Source organism: Onychomys torridus, chromosome X, assembly GCF_903995425.1.
Source record: "Onychomys torridus chromosome X, mOncTor1.1, whole genome shotgun sequence".
Classification (NCBI taxonomy): Eukaryota; Metazoa; Chordata; class Mammalia; order Rodentia; family Cricetidae; genus Onychomys; species Onychomys torridus.
In genome coordinates, this window is record NC_050466.1 from 118,394,426 (window position 1) to 118,408,820 (window position 14,395).

The window sequence follows — 14,395 nt, forward strand, 5'->3', positions numbered from 1 at the left end:
AAAAACTGATGGGAACAGAGAGATGCAGAGACCCACAGCCAAACATTATGTGGAGCCAGGAAACTCCACAGGAGAGAGGGAGGAAGGGTTATAGGAGCCAGAGGGATAGAGGACAGCACAAGAACACGGCCCACAAAATTAACTAAGCAGGGCTCACAGGGAATCACAGAAACTGAATTGACAAACACAGACCCTCTATGGATCTGCACTAGGTCCTCTGCATATATGTTATGGTTGTATAGCTGGGTGTTCTTGTGGGACTCCCAACAGTGAGAGTGGGGGTGTCTCTGACTCTTTTGCCTGTGCTTGGAACCCCATTCTTCCTATTGGGTTCCTCTACCTGCCTTGATATGAGGATTTGTGCCTAGTCTTATTGTAACTTGTTAGGCCATGTTGGGTGGATATCCCTGGAGAGGCCTGCTCTTTTTATAAAAAGGAAAACAGATGAAGAATGGATCTGGGGGAGAGAGGAGGTGGGGGGAGGGAGTGGGAGCAGTGGAGGGTGGGGAAACTTTGCTTAGGGTGAATATATGAGAGAAAAATAAAAAGTAATAATAAAATAATTTTCTGGGAAAAAATAATTTTCAAGAAAATATCATAATATTTTTTGCTGGTTGAGTGTTTCACTGCGTGGATGTTCCAAAATTTAGTCATTAGTATACTAGTGATAAAATTTAGTTCCTTTACTGGTTTTGTGTGACAAATAACAGTATCTGTAATACCCTGCTATACTGACTCTCACATATATTTGAATATATGTGCATTTCTGTTAATGCAAAGCACTCTTACCCATTTTCACAACATTGCTGGGTGAATGCACTTGTTTCATCATATATTTGAAATGATTGATTGAACATCTGATAGTGAAGAAATAGTCTTGCATCCTTGTTTTCATTACAACTTGTTTTTGCTGTCTCCAAAACCCACGCCTATGGAAAGAACACAGTACATTTTAAGAACACCATGTTGCTTAGTGTATTCTGATACTCCCTGTCATTAGCCTTGTGTGAGTAGCATTTTCAGGATATGTATACTGCTAAAGGGAACAGTTTAGGAGCAAGTCCATGGGACCACTTGCAAAATGAAATGAGTGTACCTTGTTTGTGCCCAGCAAACTAGCTTAGAAAATTACAATATTCTGAAGAGCCTGTCTGGTGTACGTATAGCTGTGTGTAAGAGAAAGTGTGGTGGTTGGGGGATGGAGTTGTGGCGACCACTCCCTCTTCTTCCTTTTCTATTTCATGGTTTTGTGTCCTGTTTGAACTCCTTTCCCAACGTGAGCCTAAAGAAGGAGGAAGAGACTGCTGAGAGCGGCAGTCCTCTGGCCGGAGCTTTACCAGCGTTCCTCACGTCGCCCTGAAAGTGAAATTATTCAAGTACAAGTGAGCTTGGCACGGCCATACCGACACTAAGAAAGGCCGCGCCATTTGGACCCCTGGAAGACAAAGACGGAGGGATGACCCTAGATTCTGTATGAAACCCACTCTGCCCTTGCTGCAGTTGGAAGGTGTGGAAGTTTTGAGGTGTAAATTGGCATTTATTTATTTATCTACAAAAAAGAGCCTAAAGTTAGCACCTGTGGTAGGGAGTGGAAACATGGTTATTGTGTAAAATGACACAGATACACAGTCAGAGGGGTTTCAGGATAGTTACCACTTGTGACATAGTTGATTTTCAAATACTCATTTTTACAGAAAATGTTCAGCAACAACATTATATGGCAATGCTTTGATGTGGTGGATGTCACGCCAATATTATGTTCTAACAGCTTTCCTATAACTTGCATACAACTAAAATCTACCCATTTGAAAGATAGAATGTGGTGACTTGTAGTAATAAATAGAGTAGTGCAACTGAGGTTCAGATGTTCCATCCTGCCCTCTGTTCAGTTAAATACCGATTCCTTCCCTCAACTTAGGAACCACAAATATTCATGTCTTTAGCGTTGCCATTTCAGTCATTGCATATGAATGGAATTGCACAACATGTAGTCTTCCTTTTTATTTTTACTTTTTTGAGATAGGTCTCACGTAACCCAGGCTAGCCTTGAACTCACTATCTACTTGTAGATGACCTTGAACTCCTGATCGCCCTGCCTTCACCTAGTGAGTACTGGAGTTACAGCTATATACCACTACACCCAGATTAGTAGGGACTCAAAATCAAACCCAGGACTTGGGCAAACAATCTATGAAGTGAGCTACATCCTAGCTCATAGCATTTAATCTTTTGCATCTGGTTTCCTTCAGTTCACCTGCTCATTCCTGATCAAAAATATCACTACTTCATCCCAAATAATACTGTGTCTTATTTAGCCATGCATTCAATGGTAAACACCTGGGTTGTTTCTAGTGTTAGGAATGATGATGGTACAGATATCTGTATACAAATTTTTTATGTGTATGTATCTTTTTGTTTATTTTGGGTGTTATCCAATTGGTTTTTATTGTCAACTTAAGTAACCTGGGAAGAGGAAACCCAAACTGAAGAATTTCCCATATCAGTTTTGGTCTTAACTGATGATTGATATGACCAAGCCCACTGTAGGTAGCACCATCGCTAGACAGGTGGGCATGGACTGTATAATAAAGCTAGACCATGAGCCAGGTAGCAAGCCAGTAAGCAGTTTTCCTTCATGGTTTCTGCTCCAGATCCCTGCTTTGAGTTCCTTCCCTGACTTCCCTCAGCAATGGACCATTACCTGGAAATGTAAACCAAAATTGGCCCTTCTTTTCCCCAAGTTGTTTTATTACAGCAACAGAGAGCAAGCTAGCACAGATCTGTACATACTATAGCTGGTGAGCCATGTGGGAACTCCCTGCTTAACTGTTTGAAGAAATGCAAGACTATGATCAAGACTGCCAATAATGCTCCTCCAACTCCTCCCTTTTATTTTTCTCTTCCTTCTTGAGTCAGGGTCATACTATGCAAACCAGGCTGGCCTCAAAGTCACTGTGTAACCCACCAGAATGACCTCAAACTCATGCTAATTGCCAATCCCTCTGCCTTGGCCTCCCAGAATGCTGAGATTACACATGTGTCTCCACATGGCTCATATCCCCAGCAGCCCTGAGGAGCATGGACTTTGTCTGTAGTTTTTCTCCTTATTAGGCCTAGGTCGTGGGTTTTGAGAGGCAATATCTGAGAAGTGAAGTATTATATTCATCATACCAAGTCTGGGAGTATATAGTATCACAGATAACTTGAACCTTCATCACTTGATTAAGGTGGTGAGTAGGTACATTTCTGTTGCTGCTGCTCTCAGCTTGCTGCTCATGACAACATGCCTGCCTGCTGTCAGGCTTCCCTGCCATGATAGTGATGGACTCTTACCACTTTGGGATTATGAGAAATCCTTCCTCCTATAAGTTGCCTTTGACTTGGCATTCTATAACAGCAATAGAAGAGTCACTAATATATCAGCCTAGCACTGGAAAAGGAAACCTCAACCCTTCCACAACTTAATCCTTATTAAATATTACAGACACCTCTACTGAACAAAGAATTAAAAGATACTCAACCAACAAACTTTTCTAGATTTGTAAGTTCTAACACAAAATCATAAATAACATGAAAACCCAAGACTCCAAAAATTACCAATCTCAGAGTAACAACACATTATGACACCAACTTAGGTGAAATTCAAGATAAATATCTCACAAGAATGAACATAAATATCTAAAGAGATCAGACAGAACCTGAATAAATTCCTGACTGAACTCCAAGAGAACACAAATGGCTGAATAAAGCAAAAATAAGAACACAAAGTTCAATATGGAAATAGAAATACTTCAGCTGAAATGAAAAAAAAAAAACCTGGAAATCAAAAAGTTCAAAAAGTCAAACAAAAGGCTCAGAAGAAAGCTTCATTGACAGAGTCGATTATGTAGATGACAGAACATCAGGACTGAAGCTACACTGCAGACAGGGGGCTAATCTCCAGAATTTACAAAGAACTGCAGAAATTAAATACCAAGAGGATAAAACTGCAAATAGCAAATGGGCAAATGAACTGAATAAAGAATTTTCTAAAAAAAAGGAACACAAGTGTCCAATGACTATTTTTTTTTAAGTGTTCCATATCTTAGCCATCAGGGAAATACAAATTAAAACTACTTTGATGTACCACCACACCCCAGTCAGAATGGCTATCATCAACAAATCTGACAACAAATGTTGGAGCATATGTGAGAGAAATGAACCTTCATTCACTGTTGGTGAGGATGTAAATTAATGCAATGGAATCATTTTGGAGATTTCTCAAAAAAGCTAAAAGCAAATCTGCCATATGGCCCAGTTACCTCACTTCTGGGCATATATCCAAAGAACTCCAAACTACCTCAGAGATAGTTGCACCCCAATGTTTATTGATGATTTATTCACTATAGCAAGCGATTGGAATTAACCTAGTTGTCCAATAAACGGATGAATAGATAATGAAAATTTGATGTATTAAAAATCTAAAGAAAACTGAAATTTAAAATGTTCAAGGAAAGGGGTGAACTTGAAATGTACAACATTAAGTGAGTTCACTGTAAAGATCCACAGAAGTTTCCTAGTAAGAACTTACTTAGGGTCCAAGAATCTGAGCTTTACCTAGCAGGGATGCATAATGGGATGATTTGACCACGAGCGTGGTTACCAGGTATTTGGAAGGGTCTGCACTTGGCTGTGTGGTGTGCTTTGATCTAGTAAGGGGGAGGTCTTTTGCCATGCCCCTTGGCATTGTTATAAAAAGCCATTTTGAAGAGACAGAAGGGCCAGTGAATTTTGATCCAGGTCCTCCCAAAGCTATCCTGTGTTTCTGTCTTTCTCCTCTTGGCTATCTTCCTATCTAAAAGTTTCTTATCCCTCTCTCCTCCTCATAGGAACCCATTTAAAAGGTGGGAGCTGGCCTCCCACAGGCTACACAACATGCCCTCTCTCATATGCAGAATCTAGCCAACAACATATGTGTATATGTGAACAAATGTACATGTGGGGACAGTATAACAAGAAGACAAGAGAACAAGGATAGCCAAATTAGGGGATGAGGAAGGACTGAATGCAAGTAATGGACCTGAGTTATGAAAGAGCACATCAACCTATTTTTTTTTCTGTTTCTTATACTCTCCTGGATTTCTTTTTTGTTTGTTTGTTTTGGTGGTAGATAAGTGCATAAAATATATCCAATACTGAAAATATAAAAATTAATGTGGACCTTCACAGCATCCATTTTGAACAGCAATTCTAACTGTATAAATGTTCATTAGGTAGTATAGACTTTGGGTCTGGTTAATTTTGGTGTGTGATGTTTTTTATTTATTTTCAAGGGAGATTTTTTTTTTAAATAATGCTTATTCTAAAAATATGAAATAGAAACACTAAAGAAAAGGAAAACCGAACTGCTACTGGAAATTAAAGGTTCAATAAGTCAAATAAAAAGCTAAAAACACTTCACTGATAGAATGGATTGTATGAAGGACAACATCAGGATTGAAGTCAAGGTAGAGAAATTGGATCATTCAGTCAAGAAAAATATCAGTTTTAGGAAACATTTCAACAGAACATGTGAGATCTTTGGGACACCATGAAAAGACCAAATCTATGAATTATGAGCATAAACAAAGATTTCATACTCGAAGCATAGGGCATACTTTCAAAATAATCATAGAAGAAAATCCCCCAATTTTAGAGAAGAAAATGCCTACCCAGGCACAGGAACACTAAGTATACAGGACCATGTCATAGTATAGTTAAAACACTAAATATACAGAACAAATCAAAGGAATTAAGATTTTCAATACAGAGCCGGGTGGTGGTGTCGCATGCCTTTAATCCCAGCACTCGGGAGGCAGAGCCAGGCAGATCTCCGTGAGTTCAAGGCCAGCCTGGGCTACCAAGTCAGTTCCAGGAAAGGCGCAAAGCTACACAGAGAAACCCTGTCTCGAAAAACAAAAAAGATTTTCAATACAAAAGGAGTAAGTCACATATAAAGCCAGGTCTATCAGTTTAACAACTGTTATAGAATGTTATTTTAAGATGTGTTATATTTGTTTATGCTGTAGAACATTTATTTAATGATGATGCAAAGATGTGTTGTATTCCTTTATGTTGCATTTGTGTAACTCTATGAAGCTGTGTTACTTTGCCTGTCTAAAATACCTGATGGTCTAATGAAGAAGTGAACAGCCAATAGCAAGGCAGGAGAAATGATAGGCAGGGCTGGCAGGCAGAAAGAATATATAGAAGGAGAAATCTGGGAGAGAAAAAGAAGTAGCCAGAGAAGAAGGAGGACATCAGGGGCCAGCCACCCAGCCACACAGCAAGACACAGAGTAAGAGTAAGATGTAGGTAGGGAATAATTTAAATAAAGTGAGTTTCGGTTAGCCTGGCCTACACAAGATCCAGCCTCTGCCCCACCCCCACCCCCCCCCCCCAACAAAATATTTTAAAAAGAGAACTTTTATTGTTTCAGGAAATCCTTGCCTTAGCAGGTTGAGGAGGCATGTACCAGCTGGAGCTAATTATTCCTGTCTAGTCTAATTTTTTTTTTTTTGGTTTTTTGAGACAGGGTTTCTCTGTGTAGCTTTGAAGCTTGTCCTGGAACTCACTTTGTAGACCAGGCTGGCCTCGAACTCACAGAGATCCACCTGCCTCTGCCTCCCAAGTGCTGGGATGTGGTGGTATTGTGTTCCCCAATACATCGTGCATCCTAATAAATTTATCTGGGGTCAGAGAACAGAACAACCAGTAGACAGACTTAGAGGCCAGAAAATGGTGGCACTCACACCTTTAACCCTAGCCTTCTGGAGGCAGACATCCATTTGGATCTCTGTGAGTTCAAAGCCACTCTGGAGACAGCCAGGCACAGTGACTCACGCCTTTAATCCCAGGAAGTAATGGCGGAAAGCAGAAAGGTATATAAGGCATGAAAACCAGGAACTAGGCTGGTTAAGCTTTTAGGCTTTTGAGTAGCACAGTTCAGCTGAGAGGCTTCCAGTCTGAGGAAACAGGATCAGCTGAGGAATTGGCAAGGTGAGGTGGCTGTGGCTTGTTCTGCTTCTCTGATCTTTCAGCGTTCACCCCAATACCTGGCTCCAGGTTTGTTTTTATTAAGACCTTCTAAGATTTGTGCTACACTGGGATTAAAGGTGTGTGCCACCACCGCCTGGCTAAATATGTTTTAAGCAAGAATTTCAGTCCTTTTCCAGACTAGGGGGTCAAAATATATTCCTCACCTGTGGAGGAGTCTAGTAATTATAAATCACCATTAAATCCTCAACCCAATTCTCATTACCTAAATTCAGTGTGGATGCGCTCTCTCTCTCCCCTTCACCCTCCCCCCATTCCCCCTCTCTCTTCCTTCCTCTCCCTCCTCCCCTCCCTCCATCCCTCTCTCTCCACCCTTCCCTCTCTCCCTTCCTCTCTCTCTCCCCTCTCTTGGAATACTACCTTAAAATTTCTGTTTGAAGCTGGGCGGAGATGGCGCACGCCTTTAATCCCAGCACTCCAGAGGCAGAGCCAGGAGGATCTCTGAGTTCCAGCCTGGTCTCCAAAGCAAGTTCCAGGAAAGGAGACACCCTGTCTCGAAAAACAACAACAACAACAACAACAACAACAACAACAACAACAACAAATTTCTGTATGGTTTCAGGGCCCAAGCAGCATTGGAGCAATATTCATCTGGCTAAGTCTAAAAGTATAAAGTGATGGGTGAGAAGAACTTCTCCTCAGTTCCTTAGAAATGGACTTAGACCCTGGCCCTGTGGTAGTTCAGATAAATTAGTGGAGCTTTGAAACTTCACAATCCATTCAGCAGAAGAAAAGGGTGCTGCACTAGGGATAGCAGCACCTAGTCCACATAAAAACACCTTTTCAGAAGAGGGAAGCTAAGGAAGGAATAGATTGCCAGCCAACTGAGCTTCCTGTATAGAGTTTGTTTACCCTATGGACAATTATGGGCCTTTTACTGCAGTGTTAATAAAACCCAAGTGGGTTGGTGGGAGGGGAGCATGTCTTTAATCCCAGCACTTGGGAGGCAGAGGCAGGCAGATCTCTGAGCTTGAGGCCAGCCTGTCTACAGAGTGAGTTCCAGGACAGCCACGACTACACAGAGAAATCTTATTTCTAAAATTTAAAAAAAAAATGGGTGGGGGAATAAAATCCGGTGGCACGAACCTTTAATCCCAGCACTTGAGAGGCGGAGGCAGGCAGATCTCTGTGAGTTTGAGGCCAGCCTGGGCTACAGAGTAAGTTCCAGGACAGCCAGGGTGGGTACACAGGGAAACCCTGTCTCAAAAAAGTCCCCCCCCCCAAAAAAAGAAAGGAAAATAAAAACCCTTAAGAATTTCAACATGACACCAGAGCATTAAGGCAAGCAGAGGAGATTTCTGATCATAGCACTATGTCATATACCGTAGGCCATACCCAAGGAAGCCTGCCCTGGCCCTGAGTATTAGCTGTGAAAAACTCTAATGCTGCTCCTTCTCTGGCCATTGCTACCAGTCAAGTGAGAGTCACCTCCTCCAGAGATATCTGATTTCAGACAGACTGCCTCTGGAGTCCAGAGTCAGGGCCTTTCCATCAGAGTGCTGAGCTACAGAGTCTCCAGGTGCTATCAACTACCCTTGATCTCCAGTTAGTTCCCATTCTTCCTGCCCCATCCTTCTTCCTTTCCCCACTTTGACATGTGAATGTCACCTCAGTAAACTCCTTTCACAAGGCTGTCTTTGTGGGGAGATCAACCTAAAACAGGAAGTCTCCACAGCAGCATTCCAGCTAAAAACCACAAGGAGAGGAAAACAGAAAACAAGCAATAATTGATATTTATTTTGTCAAACAACAAATGAGGAGTCAAAGATGCCCCCCCCGCCCCGAAATAACCTGAGTAGAAAGTAAACCTAAATTTAATCTATTCTCCAATTAGCTTTCATTTGATAGAAAAAAATGTTAATGATGGTAACAGCAAGATGCAGGTTGTGGAGATATATCCTACATATGACTGTTTCATCAAAAGTTAAATTGAAGAGGAAATTGAAATGTATGACATAGATTAAAAGAAATTTAGGACATACAGCAACCAATGAAAATGTGCAGATCTTATTTAGTCTCTAAACCAAAGCCTTAAAAACACATAAAACAACTAGGAATTTGAATTATGTTATATATATATATGTGTGTGTGTGTGTGTGTGTGTGTGTGTGTGTGTGTGTGTATGTGTGTATGTGTGTGTGTGTGTATGTGTGTGTGTGTATGTGTGTGTGTATGTGTGTGTGTGTGTGTATGTGTGTGTGTGTATGTGTGTGTGTGTGTGTGTGTGTGTGTGTGTGTGTGTGTGTGTTTAAAGGAACTGTGAATATGTGTGGAGAGTCCTTAACTTAGAAATATGCCCTTGACTTTGAAATCTGTCTAAGTAGGTAAGGGTAAAGAAAAACTTGGCCAGGGCTTAACTGTGGAAGCTAGGTGATAAGTCCTTGTTTTTACACTATTCTGTTTTGTTTTGTTTTTTTAATATACTGGAAATTTGCCATAGTAGAAAATCAAAGTTAATGTAAAAATAAATGTTACTGCCTGGTGGTGGTGGCGGCGGCAGCACATGCCTTTAATCCCAGAACTAGGGAGGCAGAGGCTAGTGGATCTCTGTGAGTTGGGAGACTAGCCTGGTCTGCAGAGTGAGATCCAGGACAGCAAGGGCTGTTACACAGAGAAACCCTGTCTCAAAAATAAAACAAAAACCAAATAACTAAATAAACTTTATTTCAGAAAATGAATAAGACACACGAAGTATTAAGAAAAATTAGGTCTTGGAAAAACCAAATAAATAAATAAAAAGAAGAAAAAAGAAAGGAAAAATTAGAAAAACATCCACCTTTATTTCATTTTCTCATTGTCCCCTGCATTTCTATATGGTGGCAGAAAGAACTACAATTTGAAGTGGAGTAGGTGGAGCAGATGTTGTATGTGTTTAAGTTTTTGACATCTTGTTCATCATAAATACTTCTAAGCCATTTTATTTTTCTTTATTAATTTTTTACTATTGTTTCTTACTCCATTTAAATTATTTTTCCTCCACTTTTCATGTGTGTGGCTTGCTTCCATGTATGCATGTTAATACACGTGGGGGGTGTGCCCGTGTGCCGGTGGAAACCATCTTCCCTTGCTCTTCTACATTATTCATTGAGGTAGGATGTCTCAGTCAAAGCCAGAGCATCCCTCTCTTCCTTCTGAAGTTGGAATTACAGGCTTCCCACAGGACATTTGCACGTGTTCTGTGTTTACACGAGTTCTGGGAATCCTCACGCTTAAATAATGTGTACTTTAACCATTCAGCTATCTCACCAGCCCTTACCTCCATTTGAATTCTGAGACAAGAATCCAGGTTTTGGAGCAGAGAGGGCACCCAGGCGTGGGCATCCTGAAAACAGAGGAGAGGGAAAATCAATCCCCCTGGACACTGGCAATGGCTAACAGCCCACTGAGAACACACTGCCCCTCTCCATCAGACATGCTCAGGGCTCAGAGCGACAGGGCCCAGCCTGGAGATGTCAAAGTGACCTGGAGGTGAGGAAGGGACCTGGACTTTGCCTGGCAAGACACTGGGGCCAGGGGAGGGGCTGGGCCGGGGGCGGAGCCCTGCCTGTGACGCAGGCCTCACGTGACCAGCCCACCACGCAGGCTCACACCCCTCTCCGGGGCTCCGGACCTGCCCTTGCTCACTCCCTCCGGCCCGCCATCCCCGGCCGAGGCACCTGTTCGTGGCGGCGCAGAGCGCGCGGGCCCGGGCAGCGCGGAGAGCGGGAGCGGAGCAGGTGAGGGAGGCAGCGGCCCGGCTCTGCGGAGCCCGTCGTCGGGGTGCGGCGGCCCCCAGCCCCGCTGTCGCCCCCGCCGCCGCGCAGGCCGAGGCAGCAGGTGGCCGTCCCAGTGTGCGCAGCGGCGCGGCGGTCGGGCCGGCCGGGGGCGGGCCCAGGCGGAGACCCTCACGGAGTGGGAGCCTGCGCCCCGCCACGGCTTCCCACAGCCCCCAGTCCCCCTGCATCTCGGGTGCCCAGGGGTGGTCGGCGGCCCGGGGGCGGCCGTGGTGGCGGGAAGAGCCGGGGCGGGGGCGCCCAAGGCAGTGCTGCAGGTCCTCCCTCCCTCTTCCTCCCTCCCTCCCCCCCCCCCCCCCCCCCCCCGACTCACCATCCCATCCACCCACCTCCTGCCTGGTTTGTTCGCAGGTCCCAGGAGCCCGCTTCTCAGCGCACCTGGTGGTGAGCATCATCGCCCTGAGGGAGAGAAGGCGAGGATAGGCCCAGGTGGGTGCTGGCGCAGGGCTGGAGGCTGGACAGAGGAAAAGGGAACATAGGCAAAGCCCAGTCCGACATCCCAGAGCCCAACTTTTCCCTCTACTTCTTTATCCTCTTCTCCCATTCCTGGCTTCTATTTTTGTACGTGTAGGAGCCTTGGAAATGGGTTCACAGGGGGAATCATAGACTTTGGGGTGGGAGGGGTTCAGGCCCAGACTGTGCCTCTGTTCTATGTGTTGATCAGTCTATGAAGAAAAAAAATCCTACCTCTTGTTTCCTAGGAGCAATGGCGTCCAAAGAGCAACAAGTCATAAAAGATCTCGCGGTGCAGAATGAAGAAAAAGAAAACAAAAAAGGGAAGGCCTCCAAGCAAAGTGAAGAAGAATCCCACCACCTGGAAGAAGTTGAAAACAAGAAGCCTGGGGAAAATGTCAGAAGGGGACGAGTCAGGCGACTTGTGCCTAATTTTCGATGGGCCATACCAAATAGACATGTTGATCACAATGAAGGGCGAGAGGATGTTGGGAAGTTTGTAGGGCAGGTGATGGAAGTCAAGAGAAAGACTAGGGAGCAACAGATGAGGCCATACGGGCGTTTCCAGACACCAGAACCTGACAATCACTATGACTTTTGCCTCATACCTTAGAAATTGAAGGTTTTCTCTGAGCTCATAAAGTGGCTACTCTTTTACAATCTTGTACTTAGTGAAGTAATTTTTCTGTAAACTTTTGGTGTTTCCACTTAATAGTTTCTTCTTAAAGATTGTTTTACTGTTACGTTAAATTCTAAGCATTCCTATAAGCATGGCAATTTAATCCATTTTAGAAAGAAATCTTTTTTCATTATTTGAAATTAATAAAGCAATTTAAAAGGTAGTATATGATCAGTCATTTTCTTTTACCCAAGCCCTTACATTTCCTTCATAGTGTCTTAACTGTCCCAGCTACTAGGACTCAAATCTATTGTCACTGATAATTCTTTTTTTTTTTCCATGTTTCCAATTAATCAGCAAGGAACAGCCAGCCATACCTTTGATTCATGATCTAATATTCTAATAATGTATGTCTAGTGTTTTTCAAAGAGTATGAGCCTAGTATCTTTATGAAAACTCCTTGGGAAAGTGTTTTTATATAAGACCTCTGGCCCTTCTCCACACTCATAATGTAGACTTCCAAAACCTTCATTTTAACAAGATGCCTTGGTAATTTTGAGGTACTCCAAAGTGCTATTGGCATGTGTATATACATTAGTATGTATATATCATAGATTAAGCACTGACAAAAGCAGGATGAATAATTTTAGTAAGAACTATTAAAAAGTACAAGGTCTTACACTAATTACAATAATAGGGGTTATGACAAACTGGAGGGTAGTCACTCTGTGAGCCCAAGTATGGCTGAGGGAAACATCCTTCTTGAATGACCTATAGTTCTTCACCCTTATCAGTAGTTTTAACATCTAAGGTCTCACTTTTTATCCTTACTACAACCTATACAGTCTGATACTTCTGCTTTATACATGAGAGCCCTGGAGTTGAGAGCCGCTAAGTCTTGGGTATATCCGACTGGGTGGATTTAGCCTGGGACATTTTGTATGGCACCCTCTCTTTGAGATGCAGAATACTTAATTTGTAATTGACACAAGCTGAGGAAATCAAAGAATCAAAAATGAAGCTACATTTCCCTTTATATCTCCAACAGACACTTTAATAGAACACTGGGACATAAAATTATATTACAATAATAATGAAAAAGGCTATCAATTTGGAAAGGAGGGGTATGGGTGCATGGGTTAGAGAGAAGACAGGAAGGAAGGAGTTAACATAATATTAAAATTTTTAATAAAATCTTAAAAGATACTTCAGTATTATTCAAAGTAAGAATTACTGCCCATTATGACTCATGAAAAAAGTTTATGCATCATAAAAAGCAGTTAAAATCAGAGTCTGGGTATTTGAGGTTTTATCTCATGGTCAAACTCTCCTGCATGGTATGTACAAAGCCCTGGGGTTAACTTCAAACATCACAAAATGAAGTCGGTCTCCCATTAGTGTAAATAATTGCTTAGACAAACAGTTTTATCTGCAGAAAAAGCAGTTCTTAAAATGTGTTTCTTTTTAAATTAAAAAAAAGGTTTTCTTTATGTGTGTGAGCTTTTTGCCTGCATATATGTATTGCACTGGGTATGTGCCTGTGCTTGTGAAAGTTTAAAAAAGGTATTGGATGGAGTTCAGATGGTTGTGAGCCACATGTAGGCGCTGGAAATTGAACCCAGGTCTTCTGCAAAAGCTGCAAGTGCTCTTAACTACTGACCCATTTCCCCAGCCCCTTCAAATGTATTTCTAAGGGCTGGCAATACAGCTCAGTGGTATAACATTTTCTAGCATGCATGAGTCCTTGACTTCACTACCCAGCACTTCAAAGAATTCTGACTAGGGTATAGAAAAGTTTGTTTTTATTAGTGTATATTTATTTTACAAATAATGGGTTTCATACATGTACATCGCACATGCTTATCTCTTATCCCTTCCCACTTCATGCTATTCATTTCTTCACCCCAAATAACCTTCTACTTTCTTTTTTGCTTCTTTTTCATTATGAGAGAGAGAGAGAGAGAGAGAGAGAGAGAGAGAGAGAGAGAGAGGTGAAAGAGAAACACACAGAGAAAAACAGACCCTAGGGTCTTGTGCATGCTGCACAAATGCTTTACTGCGGAGCTAGATCTCCAGACTTCATTCTATTTTTAATTTTGAGACAGGTTATCACTATGCTTCTCAGGGTGGCATTGAATTCACTCTGTAGCCCAAATAAGGCTTGAACGTAGGCTCCTCCTATGGAAGTACCGCCTGTTAAAGGGCTGTGCTGCCAAGCCCAGCAACTTTTTTTTTTTTTTTTTTTTAGCCCTTTACGTGTTCTAGCCATTGATGTCCTGTTAGATGAATAGTTGGCAAATACTTCCTCCTTGCTTTTCTCTGGACTCTGTTTTTTCTTTTACAGCACAGAAACTAATTTAAAACAGTCCCATTTGTATTACTTCTGGGCTCTTGATGTCCTATTCAGAAAACCTTTGCTTGGGATCTTCAAGTGGTTTCTCTGTGCTTCAGGTCTTCCAGGGATGTTAACAGTTCA

General features: G+C 42.4%; 2 protein-coding genes across 3 annotated transcripts in view; one reads left to right on the forward strand and one right to left on the reverse strand.

Moving 5' to 3' along the window:
• Nucleotides 1–11,017, reverse strand: part of LOC118574786 (nuclear RNA export factor 3-like) — an 82,045-nt gene extending 71,028 nt beyond the window's left edge. The window contains exons 1-2 of the mRNA XM_036175666.1: nt 10,537–11,017; nt 10,331–10,396 (exon numbers count right to left, since the gene is read on the reverse strand). Of these exons, the coding sequence (XP_036031559.1) occupies nt 10,331–10,396; nt 10,537–11,017 (547 nt within the window). The remainder of the gene's footprint in view (nt 1–10,330; nt 10,397–10,536) is intronic.
• On the forward strand, nt 10,629–13,313 carry Bex4 (brain expressed X-linked 4). Of its 2 annotated transcripts, none has more exons than XM_036174903.1 (3): nt 10,629–10,790; nt 11,199–11,276; nt 11,549–13,313. In XM_036174903.1, exon 3 carries the CDS (start codon nt 11,554–11,556, stop codon nt 11,911–11,913), a length of 360 nt encoding a protein of 119 aa, XP_036030796.1. In that variant the 5' UTR covers nt 10,629–10,790; nt 11,199–11,276; nt 11,549–11,553; the 3' UTR covers nt 11,914–13,313. The 2 variants fall into 2 exon arrangements, with proteins under 2 accessions (XP_036030796.1, XP_036030797.1); XM_036174904.1 differs by lacking the exon at nt 10,629–10,790 and adding an exon at nt 10,895–11,104.
• The last annotated feature ends 1,082 nt before the right edge of the window (nt 13,314–14,395 follow it).